General features: G+C 38.4%; 1 protein-coding gene across 2 annotated transcripts in view; it reads left to right on the forward strand.

Annotated features, from left to right (window-relative positions):
• PIEZO2 (piezo type mechanosensitive ion channel component 2) overlaps nt 1-18,465 on the forward strand; it is a 288,278-nt gene that overhangs the window by 173,346 nt on the left and 96,467 nt on the right. For both annotated transcript variants that reach the window (XM_018908712.3, XM_030232978.2), the window contains exons 7-8: nt 806-1,019; nt 16,548-16,716. In XM_018908712.3, the coding sequence (XP_018764257.1) occupies nt 806-1,019; nt 16,548-16,716 (383 nt within the window). The remainder of the gene's footprint in view (nt 1-805; nt 1,020-16,547; nt 16,717-18,465) is intronic.

Consider the following 18,465-nt stretch of genomic DNA (forward strand, 5'->3'; position numbering starts at 1 on the left):
GGCAGGGACCCCTGCTAGCTCCAGCACTGTTGCCTCAGAGATACCACTGGGCTGCTGTGTTGGCTGCAAGCTCTTAGGTCGCTTTCTCACAGTTGTCACTCTTAGACATGAATATCTTTCCTGCTTCCTGACTTATTTTTGCAGGCTCCCAGCAGAGCACTGAGTCTCCTTCACCAGCTGGACATTTTCTGATGTGGCAAAAGCAAAACCAATATACATGTGTGTGAGAGCAGAGTCTTTGTCATATGTAAATTACACATTTCTAGAAGTTAACAATTTTTTAAAAATCAAAAATGTACTGATTATTCTGTAGATTTTATGTAAAGCTCTTCATTTTGATACATGAATCAGGGTCTGTTTTGTTTTAGTATGTCAAGGTTGTTTCAGTATCTGTATGAGAAGGCTTTTCACTGTTCATCCATCACGCCGCTTTAGCACCTTGTACTCAAAAGTCGTACACTGGTGGTCTCAGGCAGTATTAGCTGCCCTTGCAGCCACTCCACAGTTTTTCTCCATGCTTTGTGAAGCATCTTTACATAGAGAAAAATTCCATCTCAGAGGAAAGCCTGGAGAGTGATTGTGTTCTAAGTGCTGAGATATGGCATAAGTGAATTGAATAAATAAAAAAAAAAAGAAGAAGAGCCTTCTAGTCTCAAAGTTAATAGCAGTCTTTAAAGCTAATTGTAATAATTACCAGAAAACTAATTGGATCAAATTTTCAAATACACTTCTTATAAAATTTAATTTTTAACAAATGCTAATATTTTCTGTACTTCTCCAACACTCCATGGTTTTATTTTTACAGGTATGATGGTGCCATCTTTGACCTCAGCTGTGTATTTCTTTGTGTTTTTGGGCCTGTGCACATGGTGGTCCTGTTGCCAAGCATTTGATCCGCTGATATTCAGCTGTCTGTGTGTATTAATGGCTATATTCAGTGCGGGACACTTGATTGGACTTTATCTGTACCAGCTACAGTTCTTTCAGGAGGTTGTTCCACCAAAAGATTTCTATGCCAGGTGAGAAAAATTCCTTTCCTGTTTAATTGTGGGCACACGATGCAATGCTCTATTGTCACACGTTGATGCAAATGATCTTCCACATAGTGCTTTAACAAATGTTACACATACCTTCTTGTTCAGTCATGGAAGAATCAAATATTTTCAGATGGAATGGTTTTGAATGATAGTGTGAAAAGTACACACTGGGTAATTGCAGACAGAGAACTGGAGCAGGTTAGGAGGGGAAGGTTACTTTTGGTTTTTTTTGCTCAGAGTGTTCCTCAGATGTGAGTGTGAATGATTGGGCTAATGCAGGAAATAAAGGAAATTGATGGCAACATTGATACAAGGGCAAGCGTACAAATGCATGTGTGGTTTTTTGTACAAGAAAATAAATTCTCTGGTGTCTAATGTCATAGTGCCACTCTTGTGTGCAGAGGCTGAGGGTTGCTGGGGTCCTTCATGTGCTGTGCATATTAGGCTGATGATATAAAAATTCTCTCTGGTCACATAGAATCACATAGGACATGCTGATCTTCATACCAACAGCTACTTACCTTAAGTAAAAAACCCAGCATTTCTAGTTACTTCTGCAGTAAATATTGACTGGCTGTGATTTCACTGACCCTTTTATTTTCCACACACTGTAATCTAAAATAAGATGAAGTAATAGATGTATTTTGCTCATTACTATTTTTTTTTCTGGTGGAGTATGATGACACGTTTGCTTTTATGATATGTATTTTGAATGCTGTAGTAATCCTTATATCAAGCTAAATGTGAACATTACCTTTATTTCTAGTAAACCTATTGTAACTTTTATTATAAGCTGAAGATGAAAGGAAATTAGAGGTACTGTGGAGAATCAATTAATTATTTATCTCTCAATGCACTATTAAAAGCAGTAAAATTGAGCTATCTAGATACAGTAGCTGTTACTTTAGTACTTATTTTGACATTTTATTTAATACAGGTTAATAGATGTGTGTTTTGTGATGTTATAATTGGTGACTTGTGGAGTATGATTGGGAGGTTTTCCTTTTTCAGGTTTTTCATTACCTGAAAAATCAGGAAAACCTGCTTAGTTTAGGTTCTTTTGTGCCACCTAGAGGTCGATGTAGGAGTATGGATGACTTCTAATGCCAAGAAGCTGAAATGCTCTCAACTTCCCTAAACCTTTCATATTACTTTCTCCATGTATTAAGAAAATAAAAAGAGAATGGCTTCAAAATTCTCAAACATTTGCCTTTGAGGATATCTACTCACAGTTTTTAGCAACAGACAGCAATAACATTTCCTCAAGAAGAAATATTTGCTTCATACAATATAGCTGCAATATGTGAAACTTTCTTCCTATGCATAATTTGTGAAGTCCCTTTTTTCTCTTTAGTATTTTTCTATTAATTTTAAATTAATTTTTTTCAATTAATTTAGTTTAAGATAATTGTTTTGAGACAATTATCAAGACATTGCTAATGTAGTAATTTCTTTAGTAATTACTTTTAGTGATTTATTTTATTGTAAATAATGTGATTGTTTTATGACGAAATTTTGTTCAGTACAAATATGACTTTAACTTAGTCATTAATTTTTGAAATTAAAATATCAAGCTACAAGAAAGTTGCCTCTGCCTTGCTGTGGAAAAGAAAAGCACCTTCAGAGTTTAGGTTAAAAAATGTCCCAGCACTGTTGTTCAGAGTATGTAGTGACATTTTTGTAAACAAAAAAAATGATGCTACCTTCCTGCAGACTTTCTCTTAACTGATACTATTGAGTCCTCTGCCTTTTACACAGGAAATCATGTGAGGGACTGATGGCACAAATTATGTGGGAAATTGTGTTTGACTATACACAACAACCTATACACAACTTACACACAATGGCAGCAGAAGGAGCAGTATTCCTTGTTTCTTTGTTTGCAGCTCTTTCTATTGTGGATCTACTCTGATCTGCTTTCAGGGAAGTGTCTTTGAAGAACATCAAGACAGGTGTTATCAGAGCTTGGAAGTGAAAATCTTAGTGTGAGAAAAGGCCACTGATGATTTTTAATGCTCGAGTTGGGCTGATATATAAGCAGTGGCTAGAGGAGGAAGAATGAGAGACATGTATCAGAATGCTGCAGAAAAAATACTTTAGCATTTTACATCCTTGTAGAAAATGAATACCTTGCTATTTTATGTATAATCTTGGTTTGAAGATGTGCTAAATATGCAGAGTTCCCATTAATACTAGTACATGACTTCCATAGGCAAATTATATGCCAAGAAAAGAATTTGATTCCCCAAATTCTTTCTACAAGAAGGACATTGAGGTGCTGGAGAATGCCCAGGGAAGGGCAACAAAACTGGTGAAAGGTCTGGAGCTGAAGTCTGATGAGGAATATCTGAGGGAACTGGAATTGTTCTGGAGAAGACACAGGCAGAAGCCTGGAGAAGGCTCAGAGGTGACCTTGTTGCTCTCTAAAAGCAAGTTGTAGTGAGGCAGGGGTTGGTCTCTTCTCCTGAGTAAAAAGCATCAGGAAGAGAGGAAACGGCTTCAAGTGGCACCAGAGGAGGTTTAAATTGGATATTAGGAGAACTTCCTGCACTAGAAAAATTGTCTGCCATTGGAAGAGTCTTCTCAGGAAAGGGGTTGAGTCACCATCCCTGGAGATACTTAGAAGATCTGTAAACATGGACACTTATGGACATGGTTTAGTGATGGATTTGGCAGTGTTTCTTTAATGGTTGGACTCGATGATCTTAGAGGTCTTTTCCAGCCTCAATTATTCTGTGATTCCGTGTGAAAGGAGGACTTTTATTTCTCTGTAGATTTTTGAGGGCCCAATCCCCAGAATAAGCTCTCCTGAATTTCAAGGGCAGATGTGAAAACTGCTCCTGTTGGGCTGCTGGTAAACATTTTTTTTCTCAGCAGAATGTAAGTCTGGTGTTTTAAAAAGCTCCTTTCTGGATTTGAGTTCTCAAGTTTACAAGAAATGTACAAGTGGTTTCTCTGATCAATAAAAAATGTGTTTTTTTCTGAATAGTAATGCATTCATCTTGTCAGATTATCGATTGATTTCAGACTAAATAAAGTTAAACTACACCCAAACAAACCAGAAAATTCTCAAGTTAACAGTATTATTCAGCTAAGACTTGCATCATCCTTGAGCTGTTCCTTCCTTTCAAGAACTCTTCAACTCAAAATTCACCATTTGTGATTGTAAGTGACTGAATAATGTCACCAGAGGAAAGCAGTTTTCTTGGGAGGGATAACCTGACATCTGGTGAATTTACATGTTTTGCCCTGAAACATGGGATTGTGCAGATAAAGTACTTCCCCCCCTCAAAATAGGATATTGTGATAACACAGCCCTAAGTACTTGCCAGAGTGATATTACTGGACATGGAGGTATTGCTGTCCAGTAGTTTCACATCTGCTGCTGTGGCTGTCTGGATCTGTGATGTGCAGGTAGAAGTGGCACAAACATGCTGAAATGCCATGGAGTGAGCACTGGGATCTGCAGATTGAAGAATGCACAGTGTACTGAAAAGTCTGAATATAGCTGTTATATCAGGGGCAGGCACGCTGCCAGCAAATCAATATTGCAAATTGGTGCAACATCTCAAATATTGCAATATGCAAATATTGCAAAGGTGGGAAAAAATAGCAAGAAGTATCAATTAAAAGCAAAATTAAAGTATCAATTAAAACCAAAATTCAGAAAGTATCATGTTTCTACCATAAAATTATTTTCACCCAAGTTAGTAAAAACAAGTCAATGAGCTAAAATGACTTTAGAAATCAGGTACACAGTTGTCACAGCCTGAAAAAATGCACTGTAATATGTTCACCACTTTTCAGATTGCTGCCTCCTTTCTTCCTGATATTGTTTATTTTGGCAGAAGAATGTAATAGGGGAAATGATAAGGCCTTGCCAACATGAAGGAATAGGATCAGTGCAGTGGTATGAGGTTTGTCCTGAGTCAGTAGAGTTATTCCTGTCCAAAACTGTGCTTATAAGCATATTAATTTAAAGATCCAACAATCCAATATAAATTAAAAGCTATGTGCTTTCCTGTAGTTTAGGTCTGTCTTGCTTGTAGTTTTCAGGCAAGTAATGTTCCTAATAGTTTAAATACAACTGGTTTCATCTATAGAAGGCACCTCCCTTACAAAATGAGGCAAACCTAGGAGTCCAGGTAGTGTCATCTACTTCACAGTGGTACCTTATTTCACACCTTCTTAAGTGAATGGGAATTTGGAATTACAAAACTGATTGCTTTGCTGCAGTGTGATTTGGGAAGTCTAGTCTAAGGAGTTTTGTTCAAGAGGAAATTTTCATCTGAAAGATGTCTATAAATCTGTTTAAGCAGGACTTTTAAAATAGGTTTTACAGTGATTAATAATAGGCCTACTTAAATTACTCTTTTGCTTTTGGAGAAAAATATATCTGCTACAGATGGTAGATTTAGGATATTCAGTTTGTTTTCAGATTAATCTGAGAAGAGTCCAGTCCAAAATTCTTCCTTTGGACTTCCCTGGAAGCTTTGACACAGATTCAGATTTTGTAGTCCAAATACTCTGTTCAACCAGGGTTATAAATGCTTAAACGCTGTCTCAAAAATGTTCCTGGAGTTGTCAGATCAGGGTCATATCAGATCCAGCTGTAATATTTTTTCCTAAGTTAGACACTAACCTTGCAAATAAAATCCCATTAGGAGAGCAGATATTGCCAAAATAGTGAGATGTAGCTGATTGATTACCTCTGCAGGGCAGGGCACTGATCTCCTGCTCTGCTGCTGCTTTTGTAGCTCCACTGGAGCCAAGAGCTGGGCAACATGTTTCACCTGAGCTGCAGCCTCTGCTAATCCTTGCTGCAGACCCTTCTTGGCACCTGTCTCAAAGGTGACTCTCCTCTGAGAGGCAGAATTTTCTTAACCTTGTAGAAAACTGAGGTTTTTGGGGTTGCCTTTTGACTTGGTCACAAGCCAGTGTTTGAAAGGGTGGAGTATTTAAAGCTCACTTATGTTCCTATACTGAGCTGCCCTTTGGCTGCAGTAGCTTTCATGCCTTCTGGTGCTTTTCACCATGGTACTGCAGTACCACTGCCAGGACAGAGGCCAGACCCTTGGATACTTGCCATGTAAAGACACTGTGCTGCACTTGTCTGTTTCCATCATCCTCTATCAGCAAAAGGACACTTTGCAGTTGCAGAGCATGCTCCAAAACATACCAGGCCAGCCACCATGTTGATTACCACGACCAGATTTGATTAGAGAACCACAATTTCTCTCAGAGGAAGAGAATTTAGGTATTTGACCTTTTTCTTACAGAAATTTGCAGCTGAGTTTCACACTAGCTCTGTAATGTACCACATTTTAGGGTGTTTAATTCTACTTAGAATATTTTTGCCTATAGGCTTTCTCAGAACTTCAACATCTTCATACCTGTAAAAAAATCTTTTGCAAAGGAAGTGAATGATTCTGTTTACAGCTTAGAAATGCAAGTTCACTCTCCTGTTGACAAAAGATAATAATCATCCTTGCTGTTGGAATCTCTTTCTAAACTATGAGGTGGCTTTATTCAGGCTCCCTTAATCATGAAAGGCTGGATGAAGAAAAGGCAAGAGAGGAAACAGTAAGTAGCAATTTGCCTGGAGAGCAGTCCTTCCCATCCCCATGGCATAGCTGTCAGCTCTCACCATCACCACCCTGCTGCATCAAGTGCCAAATCTAGCCTTGGAATGAGCAGGCACAACTTAATTTATGTTACTGACATTGCACCCCAGGTGATTTACACCCCTCTGTCTTCCACTGGGCTTGAAAGGGGTGTAAACTGAGACACGTGCTAAGACCTTTTAAAAACAAAGGTTTTCTGCATGTGGGACAGACTGGTTTCCCAGTTGTGTTCTGCTACAGTGCTTAGCCTGCCACTGGTGAGACTTCTGGTGGCCTGGTGGGGCTGGCCCTGGTCACAGCAGGTTCCCATTAGTGGGGAGAGTGGAACCTTAGCACTCCCAACAACAACCACACTGCATCTGAAAATTGAGTGTAAGCTGCAAAGATAAAAATCAGCCATTGTCATGTGGCATAATGTTGGTGAACTGCCTCTTCCCCAATGTCTCCTGCATCCAGATAGCTGTGTGTTGCACAGAGGCTCCTCTTCCTTGGATGCACTGAACTACTGAAGTGAGAGGGACAGAGGGAAGGGACAAAGATCTTAAAGCTGCTGATACTCTATGATAAACTTGCCTGCTGATTCTGATTCACCTGCATTGGGTGTGCAGTTGGTCTGATGATGTAGCCATCCCACTTTTGCACGCTCTCAGGTAGCTTTGGCTCTTCTGTGACCAGCACACCTCCCTGCTAGCAGAAGCTCTGCTCATGGGTAGGGTGAGACAGATCACTCCACTCCCCCATGCACACCGTGGGCTTGCAAGTGGCCGGTCCCAGCACTGACACTTGAATAGACTCCCTGCCCCTCACAGCCCCTCCTGTCCTGGGTGGACAGGCAAAGAGTGACTGCAAAGAAGTGACCCCTTAATTTTCTCTTTGTATTTTCTGGAAAACACGGATCTGCATTCTATGATCATTGTTCAAGTGCCTGAAAACAAGGACAGAAAAGAGACAAAAACCCCTCTCCTGCAGGTTTGTATTCCTATTATTCTGTGGTGTCAGGAGATGTGGATTGTAATTAGCAAACTTTTCTTGGATTTACAAACTTGTTTTCTTGAGGTCTGCTCAAGAACAATGATATTTGTTCTCTGGCATCACCAGAAATTGTGATGAAGAATATTTAACACTCTGTGTTTTCAGCTCAGTGTGTCAACATTGACAAATGAATCATCCCACGTTCCTTGGAGGTAAAAAAGGCAGTCCTGAGTAACCTCAGTCGAGCACACACTGGGGAGTTAGTTCTTGTCCATGCAGGGGCAGTCTACACCAGTTACTCTAAACACTCACAGAGTAGAAGTGCTTAATCTCTTGTTTATGCTCATTTAGCTGAAGTTTGGAACTTGCTGATAAAAGCTGAGCCAATCATGTTCAATTTATAACCAATTTTAAATCAGCTGTTATACCACTTTCATTTTGAAACTGGGCAATTTCCAAACATTTCCTGGGCATTATTGTTCATTATCCTATTATCTTCTTTTCCATATCCTGCTATTTTACTTTCTTTTGATATTTAAAGCCAAATGGGAATCATAGCTTTTATTTCTGCCTTAGTGCACTTGCTGTTAAAAAGGAATATTTTCTTTGCTCATACTTTCTACTGCAGAACCTCTTGATGAAGGTATCCATCACTCTTGGGTTTTTTTTCAACCTGTTTCACTGCCAGCTGAGTAAGTGGAAAATCTCTTTATCCTCTGCATGCATCACTGAACTTAGCAAGCTGCCCCAATGTGACTGAAAAGTATCATCACTCCTTTTTCAGAGATGGAAAAATTCCCTAACAGAGAAGTTAGATGAATCACATAACCCTCCCAAGATAGCCAGAACTTGGAATAAAGCACAAAGTCTTTGGCTGCAGTCTGAATCCTAGATCACAGACCAAGTTGCCTCAAAGTAAAGTAATTTGAAGCTACACTTTAAAACAATTTCTGTTCTTCTGTACATGTCACTCTAAGGGGTAGCAGTAAAGCTCTTAGGCAGTTGCATTGTTAGTTGTACCAGGTGACTTGCATGCTCTGCTCAGCACCTCCCCACTCAATGCTGATGCTCGCTGGGGTTATCTGAGCACTGTCTCCTCTTCCTATGTGACTTCTGCTGAAGTTTTGCCTGAGTTCTGTTCTTCACCCAGCACCTGAGCTTAGGAGAACAAGGCTGTCCATGGTCTGCACTACTGGTTGAGTTTTAGGAGCAGACTGTCCCCCTTCTGCCTGTGAGAGACTTTCTGAAGTGGGGCTGTTGGCTCCTTTCCTTTCAGCAGCTCAGCTAACTCTCTTTGAAAAACCAATAGCCTCAGTCACTAATTTGCACAGAAAGCCTTTGTTAACCATGTCATTGTTAAGCTATGCCATTTTTGAGCTGAGCCTTCTCTTCTGTGCTTGGGTGTCCAAGTTCACCCTCTCACAGGGGGAAGTCTTTGAGTCCATGGATATTTCTGAGCATGCCTTTGGCTTTCCACATGACTCCTTAGAATCCTGGGCCTGTTTTCTCATTACTTTCACCCCTGAGTAGAAGGTCCAACTGAACATGAAATATTTTTAATTTTTTCCATGCAACTTGGTGTTGTCCATACATGTGTACATGAGGAAGATGAGCAACAGTCAAATCACTGATGCCAACCAGCCTTCTCTGCTGGGGTGACTGTTCTCTCTCCATCCTCTCATCCCACCAAGGCTGCCTCACTCCTGCAGCCTCCATCCTTCAGCTACAAACCCTGAGTTTCCTCTGGTTTGTAGCTGAAACTATTTGGAAAAAAAGCCCCAAAACCCCAAAACTCTGCTGCATTTAAAATATTTTTATTTTAGTAACAGAAAAAACCCTAACTATTTGCCTAATTTTATTTGAGAACAAACTCTATTTGCCTAACCTAAACATGAGCCAGGCTGCTGCTATCAAAGCAGTGACAATGCTAGCCCTGGTGTGGAATAATCATCTTGATGGAGTCACTCTAGCAAAGTTATCAGGCAGGAGTCCTAAAGCAATTTCTTCTGGACCTTTTATCCTCTTTTCACCACCTTCTTGCTATCCTCTCTGGCAGTCTTCCCTGTGCCAGATGCTTAGATGTCGGATTGGAATGAAAAACAACTGGAATTGCTGCTTCAGTACATTTCTTCATTAGATGAGAGCCTCTGGAAGTCCCAGCAGAGGCCCCCAAAGGCTACAGCAACTTGCTGCTTTTCTAGCTCGTTGATGTGCTGAAAGGAGCAAGGTCAATATTGATGCTCACTAGAAACTCAGAGCAAAGTTGAGCTCTGTCATGGATAATGGAAAGAATTAGGGATGCAGAGAGGAAACCCGTTAATAGGATAAGTCTTCTTCATTTAAGGGTTTTGAAGATGGGTTTTGTCTCAGTAAACAAGGAATTAATAGACCCCCACCTGTTTTTAGTGATAACAGTGGTCATTGACCTAATTATTGCTTCTTAAGCAATGAAAGCTTTTTGTAGTAGGGAGTCAGTACAAAGGTAAATTATTGGAGGAAATATGATACAGAGTTCACAAGTCACAACTTAAATTCCCCTTAGTGAAGCTGTTTTATTTCAGACATGTGAAGTATTTTAATGCCTGAAGTTTGGTTATTTTTAATAGATGCCCATTTCTTAACAGCTTCCAGTCACATAGTCTTAGAGAAAATTTGATTATCTGGTTACGTCAAAACAAAAAACAGTTTATAGACTAGATACTATTCATCATCTTAGTTTAAAGTTGTTAATGGTCTTGAAAGCAAAGTGATTCTATTGCAGCTGCTCATATGGTCCTTTTTTTCTCCTTGAATTAAGATTTGTGTTGTATTTACCGGTTTTGCAAGCTTTTATGTAACTCACCACTCTTAAAGATATATTTTCTCTACAGCTTCCTGATTAATTGTAATTTCTCTCTGTCCTGATTATATGGATATTAGCACACAAGTTTTAAACTACTCACTTTTTCATGATGTTTCTCATGCAGTAGATGTGCATTTGAAATTAGTTTTCCTTTAAAAGAAAAGTCACTGATGTTCAGAAGAGGGTGGGAGATACACAAGGCCTGGTTTTGTCATTGCCAGAAAAGCTTTGATCCAACAGAAGCTATGGAAACCAAAAACCAAAACTTCATAGAAAAAAAAGGACATAACATCTGCTAAAGAGCTATAGAAATGTGATGACATTAAAACAAAAGTTAGAATGATCTACTTACCTACCAAGTCTACATTCACTATGTGTATCCCTGTATTATAGTGTTGGGATAGCAACATGCTGAAGAAAAACAATTCCAGTCTTAGTGTACATTTACAGATATTTCAAAAGAATGTTTTGAACTGTTTAGCTGAAATTTATCATAATGCTCCTCAACCCACAAAGTCAACTTTTTGTATGGTCATTAATATGGCTCAGCTCCATCTCACCAGTTCTGAATTATCCGAGTCTGAACCAAAGCAGGGTCTAGGGCTTTTTAGAGCTAAAAATACTTGCAATGCTCTTTAAAGCTTATATCACTCCAATATGGATACATTTAATGACTTTAGTCCCTCTGTGAGCTGAGGTTTGTATCTCCCTCCCTACACAGTTGTCCTGCTGAGCTGAAGGGGAGGCGTGAAGGATCAGCTCCTTCTCTGTGGAATTTTATAACATGATTTGGAAAGACAAATGCCAATTTTTCCATTCATTCTTTTTTTTTTTCTCTTTAAAAAGCCATGTGAAACCAAATGCCTTCTGCTCTCTTTAACCTTAATTCTTCGGGATGTCTAGTGCATTTAATCCAACTTTTCCACCTCTTTCCTCCCAATATTTTGCTATTTCTGTAAAAATGTGGTGTCAGTTCAGTGTACCCTGGAGCAGTAGCCCCAGTATGGTCTAAATTCCCAGCCAATAACCTGGGGAATAATGACCTTCTGGAAGTTAAGGATGGGTCTGAAGGTACCACAGAGCTGGCTGAATGTTTTCCAACTGCATGTGTTGCTTTGGGCACATAGCCCAAAGAGAAAGAGTGGAGTGGCTCATAGCATTCCCTTGGAAGAGACATTAAGATTATGGATCTTCTGTATAGCTCTGTCATCCAAGTACAGAAAACTCAGTAGGATGGCTTGTGTATGAAAAGGGAGCCCTGACTTTTAGGAGGATTGTGTAGGAATTATGTTTTCTCTATGCTAATTTATTTTCCAGTTCTTTCCAGTCCATTCTCACTCTTACCCACAGAACATTTTAAAGCCTGACAACAGTATGCACCTCTTTTAAGTCAGTGTTTGATAAAAGGTTCACTCTTCAAGCAGTGTTTAGAGTTTGGGACACAGCCCTTTCAGAATTTCAAATACTCTCCGTGAAATTCAGTATTCAGGGCTTGTACTGTGAAATATGAAATTTTTACTTTTCTCCCTGTATTTCAGTCCTTTTTTCCCCAGAAAAATAATATTTCCACCACAACCACCACCACCTTCTCCAAATGTACTATTTTTTGCCCATTTTTATGGAATGTGTTGCTCTCTTTCCTCCCTTATTCTCCCCTCCCTTATTCTCCTCTTCTTTGCTTACTCTACTCTTCTTCCCCCAAATGAGAATTTGGTCACTTTTAGCATCTCAGTTTTAGGGCTCAGCTATTCAAATGTCAGTCTCGATATTTCATTCTCCTACCCCAGACTTGCAGACACCACTCTCATCTCCTTTCATGTGAGGAGAGTGAAATAAATATGCAATATAAGATATCCAGATGAAATAAAGATTCAAACAGTTCATAAAATCCAACACAAATTCAGAAGTTCTACAAAGATGGATAGCACAAACCCAGCCCAGCACACTAAAATGTTCTGATGCCATTGCTGGGAATAAGCAGCAATAGGTACTGGCCGCAGGAAAAAAAAGCATTCTGTAATATTAAATGCTAAATCAGAAAATGCAGCTCCTAGAGCAGTTTGATGCAGACATTTTCTTCAAGCTGTAGTTTTCCTGCAAACTCAGAGATTATATAGAGAAATTGCCCCTTCCTCTGCTGTGTTGTGAAAAGTACTGTGTGCATGAGTACACAGAGTTGTAGGAAGATGCAGCAACTGGAAGTCTCATCTAGACAAAACTATTCCAGAAGCTAAAACTCATGAAAAAGAGTAAGAGACAGTAGGAGATTTTCTATCAATTGAAGTCAAGATTGGATGTCATTCTAGACTATAAACTCTTATTCAACCACAAGATTGTTGTTCAGTACAAGAATTATTGGGTGTCCTATATTGTGCAGGAAGTCAGAATTATTACTTCCTTTCCTGGCCTTGAAAGTTACAAGGCAAATAGTTGCCTGAAGTCAACTCCTAAAACATGAGCACATGCAGGATCTGAACTTATAAATATGTTAAAAAAAAATCCAAATAATTTTAGTGAACGTAAAATTCACAGATTTAACAGATATTTAATGACTGCTTTGGTAATTCTGTATATGAAGCATATTTTTGTTTACATAGCTATTTTTTGTTCATGTGTTGTACTGTGAGTAGTTATGCCAATTCTTATATTAATGAAATAATTAAGTAATGCATACAGTAGAAGTTTTAGAAATGCAGAGCTTTGACAGTTCCTTAGGTGAAATTACTGTGAGTGCAACAGGAATTTGTTTTTCTGTTTTCAAGTGAAATTGAAATTCCTCTTCTGAATTTTAATGTTAGACTAATATAGAAAGTGGAAATTTTGTATGGTCACAGTTTACAGCGTTATCAGGAAGTCATGAAAGATGAGGGTGCATCTGCTAGAAGGATGATTTACAGATTCCATAAGAATAATTTCCAAGAAAGCAAGCTTATAGAATAGTAACTGGACAAAAAGATGCCACTTTTATTTTAAGAGCTCTTTTTCACTGTTATCTCAGAGCATTTCTCAGTCAAACATTAAAGTTCCTCTTGGCCTTTTATAATTTCTTTAACTTTTTTCAAATTATTTCTGCTATGCATTTTTCAGAATACCAGTGAGGACTTTGAAAAACCCAGCTTTAGTTCTTTGCAAGAGTAGAATTTAGTTCTTTGCAACCCAAAGAGTAGGATTTAGTTATTTGCAACCCTAATGTATCCATCAATAAAGAGGTCTCTCATTATTTGTTTTGTTTATATTCTGTATCCAGGCATACATGTACTTGACTTGTTTGGTAGTGGGTTTCTACAACTTAGGACTCATTCTGACATTACTGATGGCAAACATGTATGCTGGGTTGGATGAAGTCACACCAAGATCAGAGCTGGACTCAAACACAGCTGGCTGGGATCAATACTGAATGTAAAGACATCTTTGCAGAATGAAGTATGCAGAACTGAATAATGCCCTAATTTATATTGCTTATACATTTTATGACAGCCATCCCTGTGTAATCAGAAGCTTTGTGTAAGGGAAGATGACTCTATTCCTCTGAAAAATGTTCTGCACCAGCAATCATTGAGGATAAACATAAAGTATAAATATTGAGTGAGTAGCAACTTGTAGCATTATTGGAGGCCAGAACAGCCAGAACAAGTATTGCCAAGACAACAGTGAATTTTGAACGTGATAAACAGGGAAAGTTGTGTTGAGTACATTGTGACTAACAAGTCTCAAAGCCCAAGGAGAAATCAGAAATGAGGAGCAGTTCCTCTACATCCATGCTTTACGAGACAAAGCAAAATACATTGAATAAATTGAATTTAAATACATTAAACTACATTGCTGGCCATGTGGCAACTTAGAGGGAAAAGATGTGCTGTAACTTATTAATATTTGCTGAATGCAGGACCAGAAGGGAGCAGAATTTAGTCCAATATTATAATGTACAAATTATTTGGAGCCAACAAATGAAGCTAAGAGAATGAGAATATAACTGAAACATAATAAAATTTCTTAGCCATTAGGATTAGTGGAATGTTTTCTTTTCAGTGGAGTTAAAAGTAAAACATTAGTTGATCTGGCTTTCTAGCTATAATGTATTATAAAACATACTGCAGGAATGGAATATGTGATATGAAGGTCATGTCTGCTTGGCAGAAGGTTCTGAGAGCCTTCAGGAACTTTCCCTCATTTCTGTAGGAAATACTCATCACTAACTGTCAATGGAAAGACTTTGAATTTCAGTAAGAATTGGATTTCACTCTGATTCTGATGCTTATGAGACAGAAATAGGGTGAATCATACTGTGCTTGCACAGAAAAGCTTAAAACAAACCAAAGATGAAGAACTGTGTCGTGAAACAGAGGTAAAAATGAAACTAACAGGAGCTCAGCAACTAATAGAAACTCAACAACCCTGATCATTGATGAGCAAAAATGACAAGTCAGTAGGAGAGAGGAAAGCAGACAAACAAGATGTTCCTGTATGCTGATAGATATATGACCAGAATACAATCCAGCATGAATTTCACCCAGTTGGAGCCAAACTGTAACATCAGCTCCAAATGTTGTTGGATGCTATGGAAGTTTGAGTCTGAGTCAGCTCCAAACACAGTTCATTCAGCTCCTTTAAATTACAGCAGTTTACTTTGTATGCAGGATTTTTTAAATGTTTTTTTTCCTAACCTCATATCCACCCAACAGCTCTGAAAGGTCTTTAAGTTTATATCTTTGGCCTCTGTTGACAATCAGAATGAGACGTGAGTGCTGATAGACTGGTTAATAAAATGCTATGGAGCTGTCCTGTGAGTTAATGTTATTATGCCCATGCAGCAAATCCCCAGTTAAGAACAGGTATAACATTTTCACTTTGCAGCATCCAAAGGCAGATTTCAGGCAGCACATCTCTGTTGAATATTGTACTTTTTTGTATTAATTCAGCTTTTGTTGATGGATCTTACTAGGTTAAGGAAGAACTAAGCTTTTAGACACTCTTGAAAATTAAATCCCTCAGCAAAAAATCTTGCATGTTTGGTTTTGGGTTTGGTTTTCTTTTGTTAATGTGTTTGGTTTACCCTTTCAGAGGAAAAATAGTTTGGGATTGCTCTACCAATAGGAAGATCTTCTTAATTGTCTCTTAGACCTTGTTTTGGTAAAAAATGAAAACTCTCACTGACATTATGCTAGAAAAAGCTTTTGTCAGTAGACAAAATGTTTGTAATGAATACTGACACATGCCTACTGGTAGCTCATGCCCTAAACAGACAGATTAATTATTGTTGCCTATTCGGTTTTTTTCAATATTTAACACATCTACTAGGCATCTGAGATCTTGTATTAAATTGAAAATGTTGGGAATTTTTTTTAATACTAAGTGGGTTTTTTGCAAGATTGTGTAATCCCAGTTTTTCCAGAAGCATCACATATCTCATGTCATTGATAATAATACTTCGAATTATTTTTTCTTCTTTTTCTTCCCTCAATTATTTTATTATCTGAAACAATACCCTTTCTGAATATTTTATTTTTTGTTCACAAAAGCTATGAGTTCAGTAGAGCCCTGTATGTTTCTAAATATTGGCATTGTTAGATAACAATTTATTAATAGTATTAACTTTTTAAAAGAAAAGACCAGTAAACTGTTCAGTGTGCCAAGAAGATATACTTTACAGCTGTGTCCTGGCAGGGTGACTGAAATAGTGTTACACGTCAGTTTACTAAATCTCTCTGAAATGTCATGTTGCTGTGATTTGCCAAATGCACTTGCAGCCAGATTTTCTCTTCCCACTTTCTGTAGCTCTGGATCCACGGGGAGCAGATCGTTGCAAGTTTTCTCATTGGACATAGTGGATGTAATGTTATTATACTCCCATTTTTTTCATGTTGAAAAGTAATCATAAAAACCCACTTCTTTTGACTAAATATGTGGAATGAAAATACTCACTGCATTTTAGATGTGATGGCAGGTGCTATTTTTGAACAGAGCAATTGGTATTAAACGTAAGCAAAAGTTGCCCTCTGAAACATTTTTAAACATTTTTAAGATTTGGTGTTTATTGTCTAATGTGGCTGCTTTGGTTTTCTATATTCACAGGTTGTTTGGTGTCACTTCTCTTACTCAAACAAACTGCTCAAGCACTTGGATGATCATCAAAAACCAAGAGTTACATTGGTATCACCACGCCAACCCAATCTTACTGCTGGTGATGTACTACACCCTCGCAACTCTCATTCGTCTCTGGCTGCAGGAGCCCATTGAAAGGGTAACTTCCTCCTCTCTTCCCATGACTAATGACTGGGAGACTGGCCAGGGCAGATGCTCACTAGAGGTGCAAAACTTCAGGAAAATTAAGGGAAACCGACAGCAAGTGCGGGGTGGTACTTTGAATTTGGTCTTTTCACTCAGTTTCTCCAAGAGTCTGATCTAACATGGATATTATTCTTAAAATCATCAGGACAATTATGCAAGGAATGCAGTGGCAGAGCATTAATGCTTTGATTTGGAAAGCAGATATTGATATGCAGTAGTGGCTGGACTTGATGGACTCAATGATCTTAAAGGTCTTTTCCAAACTAAATGATTCTGAGTCTGTGATTCAAGTTTAGGTGCTGTCAAGTGAAATGCCAGCACCTAAGGCTTGTCTGCCAGAACAGAGCTAGGATTTTGGCACAGGGTACAGTAAGACAAAGCACATATGTGTAATTTTATCAAAGGTATAGAAAAATTTTCTTAAAACCTTTCCTCCTGTGTGCCTGAGTGAAAATCCCAGCTTTCATTTAAGAGCAAGAGAACAAAGAGGAAAAAAAAGTAAACCTTTGCTTCTTCCAATTCCAGAGGAAAATGGGTATATGGGAACCCAGAGGTATCTTAAAAGCTTAGAAACTGAAAGTATAAAAAGGATGATCCAAAGGATGATCCTATGCTATTACTTTTATTAATTTCCTGATCCTCAGAGGCCTGATGGGAAGATATACTTTACAGCTGATGGGAGTTTTTGAGTTGAGGTTTAGTAGTGCTGCAAACCACAATGAAAATACTCATGACTCTGCTATGAATTAGTGGAGTTTGTAGAGGCAAGCAAAAATGTTGAAGGTTTTCTTATTTTAAGGGTGTTTCTTCATACAATGGATAATGTAACCATTTAACTTTTAAAAAGGCAATCAAAATACATCACCTCTGAACTGAGATGTCTGGTATTTGGGGATTACATATATAGAGCTTCCAAAGGTGACTGATGCCAGAGCCATCACCTTGAGCTATTAAAAAATTGTGTCTTAAGTTTCCAGAAAAATTAATACTATATTTTCTGAAGTCATATCATTGTGGTCCAGTACCTTCTGGCATTGGGTATTTTTAGGGTCTTTTTCCTTTTATTTTTTCTGCAGCTGCAGCTTCTGGAAATTAGACTTTTCTTTTCTCTTTTAAAATGAAACATTAGATTTCCAGATAATAATATGATTTTAGCACTGGGGCTGTAACTAGAACTTCACATCTCACAAACTGCTTAGTAAAACCATGAGAACTACCCACAGAGGAGTAACCACATGTGAAATGCAGTTAGTGTGAGCTGTGTGATCTCAGCAAGTCTGGGAATTGATTTCCAATACCTGTGTTGTTTTCATCCAACAGTCACCATCTAAAAGTTTGGTGTTGGACCTAAGTTAGTTGCTGTGCTTTTTTAGTGGAGAGAAGTGGGTCTTTCTGTCTAGGAGAGAGTGAATGCTGCAATTTCCTACAGGGACTTGAGAGGAACTATAGTGGTCTTGCCTGCAGTTCTTTTTTTTAAAACTGCTTGTGGTGTCTGAGATAGATATTCCCATAAAACACTAAAACCAGTCTCTGAGAACTGCCAACAAGTGAAATTAGAGATGCTTTCCAGGCAGTTGAGCTAGAGTAAGTATTAAAAGACATTAATTTAAGAAACACTGATGTCAAATTCATGGCTACATGAAAGGCAATACAAAGTCTTGGCCCTCCCAAGGGAACTTCAAATGCCAGGGAAATGATGCTC

This window comes from Serinus canaria, chromosome 2 (genome assembly GCF_022539315.1).
Source record: "Serinus canaria isolate serCan28SL12 chromosome 2, serCan2020, whole genome shotgun sequence".
NCBI lineage: Eukaryota > Metazoa > Chordata > Aves > Passeriformes > Fringillidae > Serinus > Serinus canaria.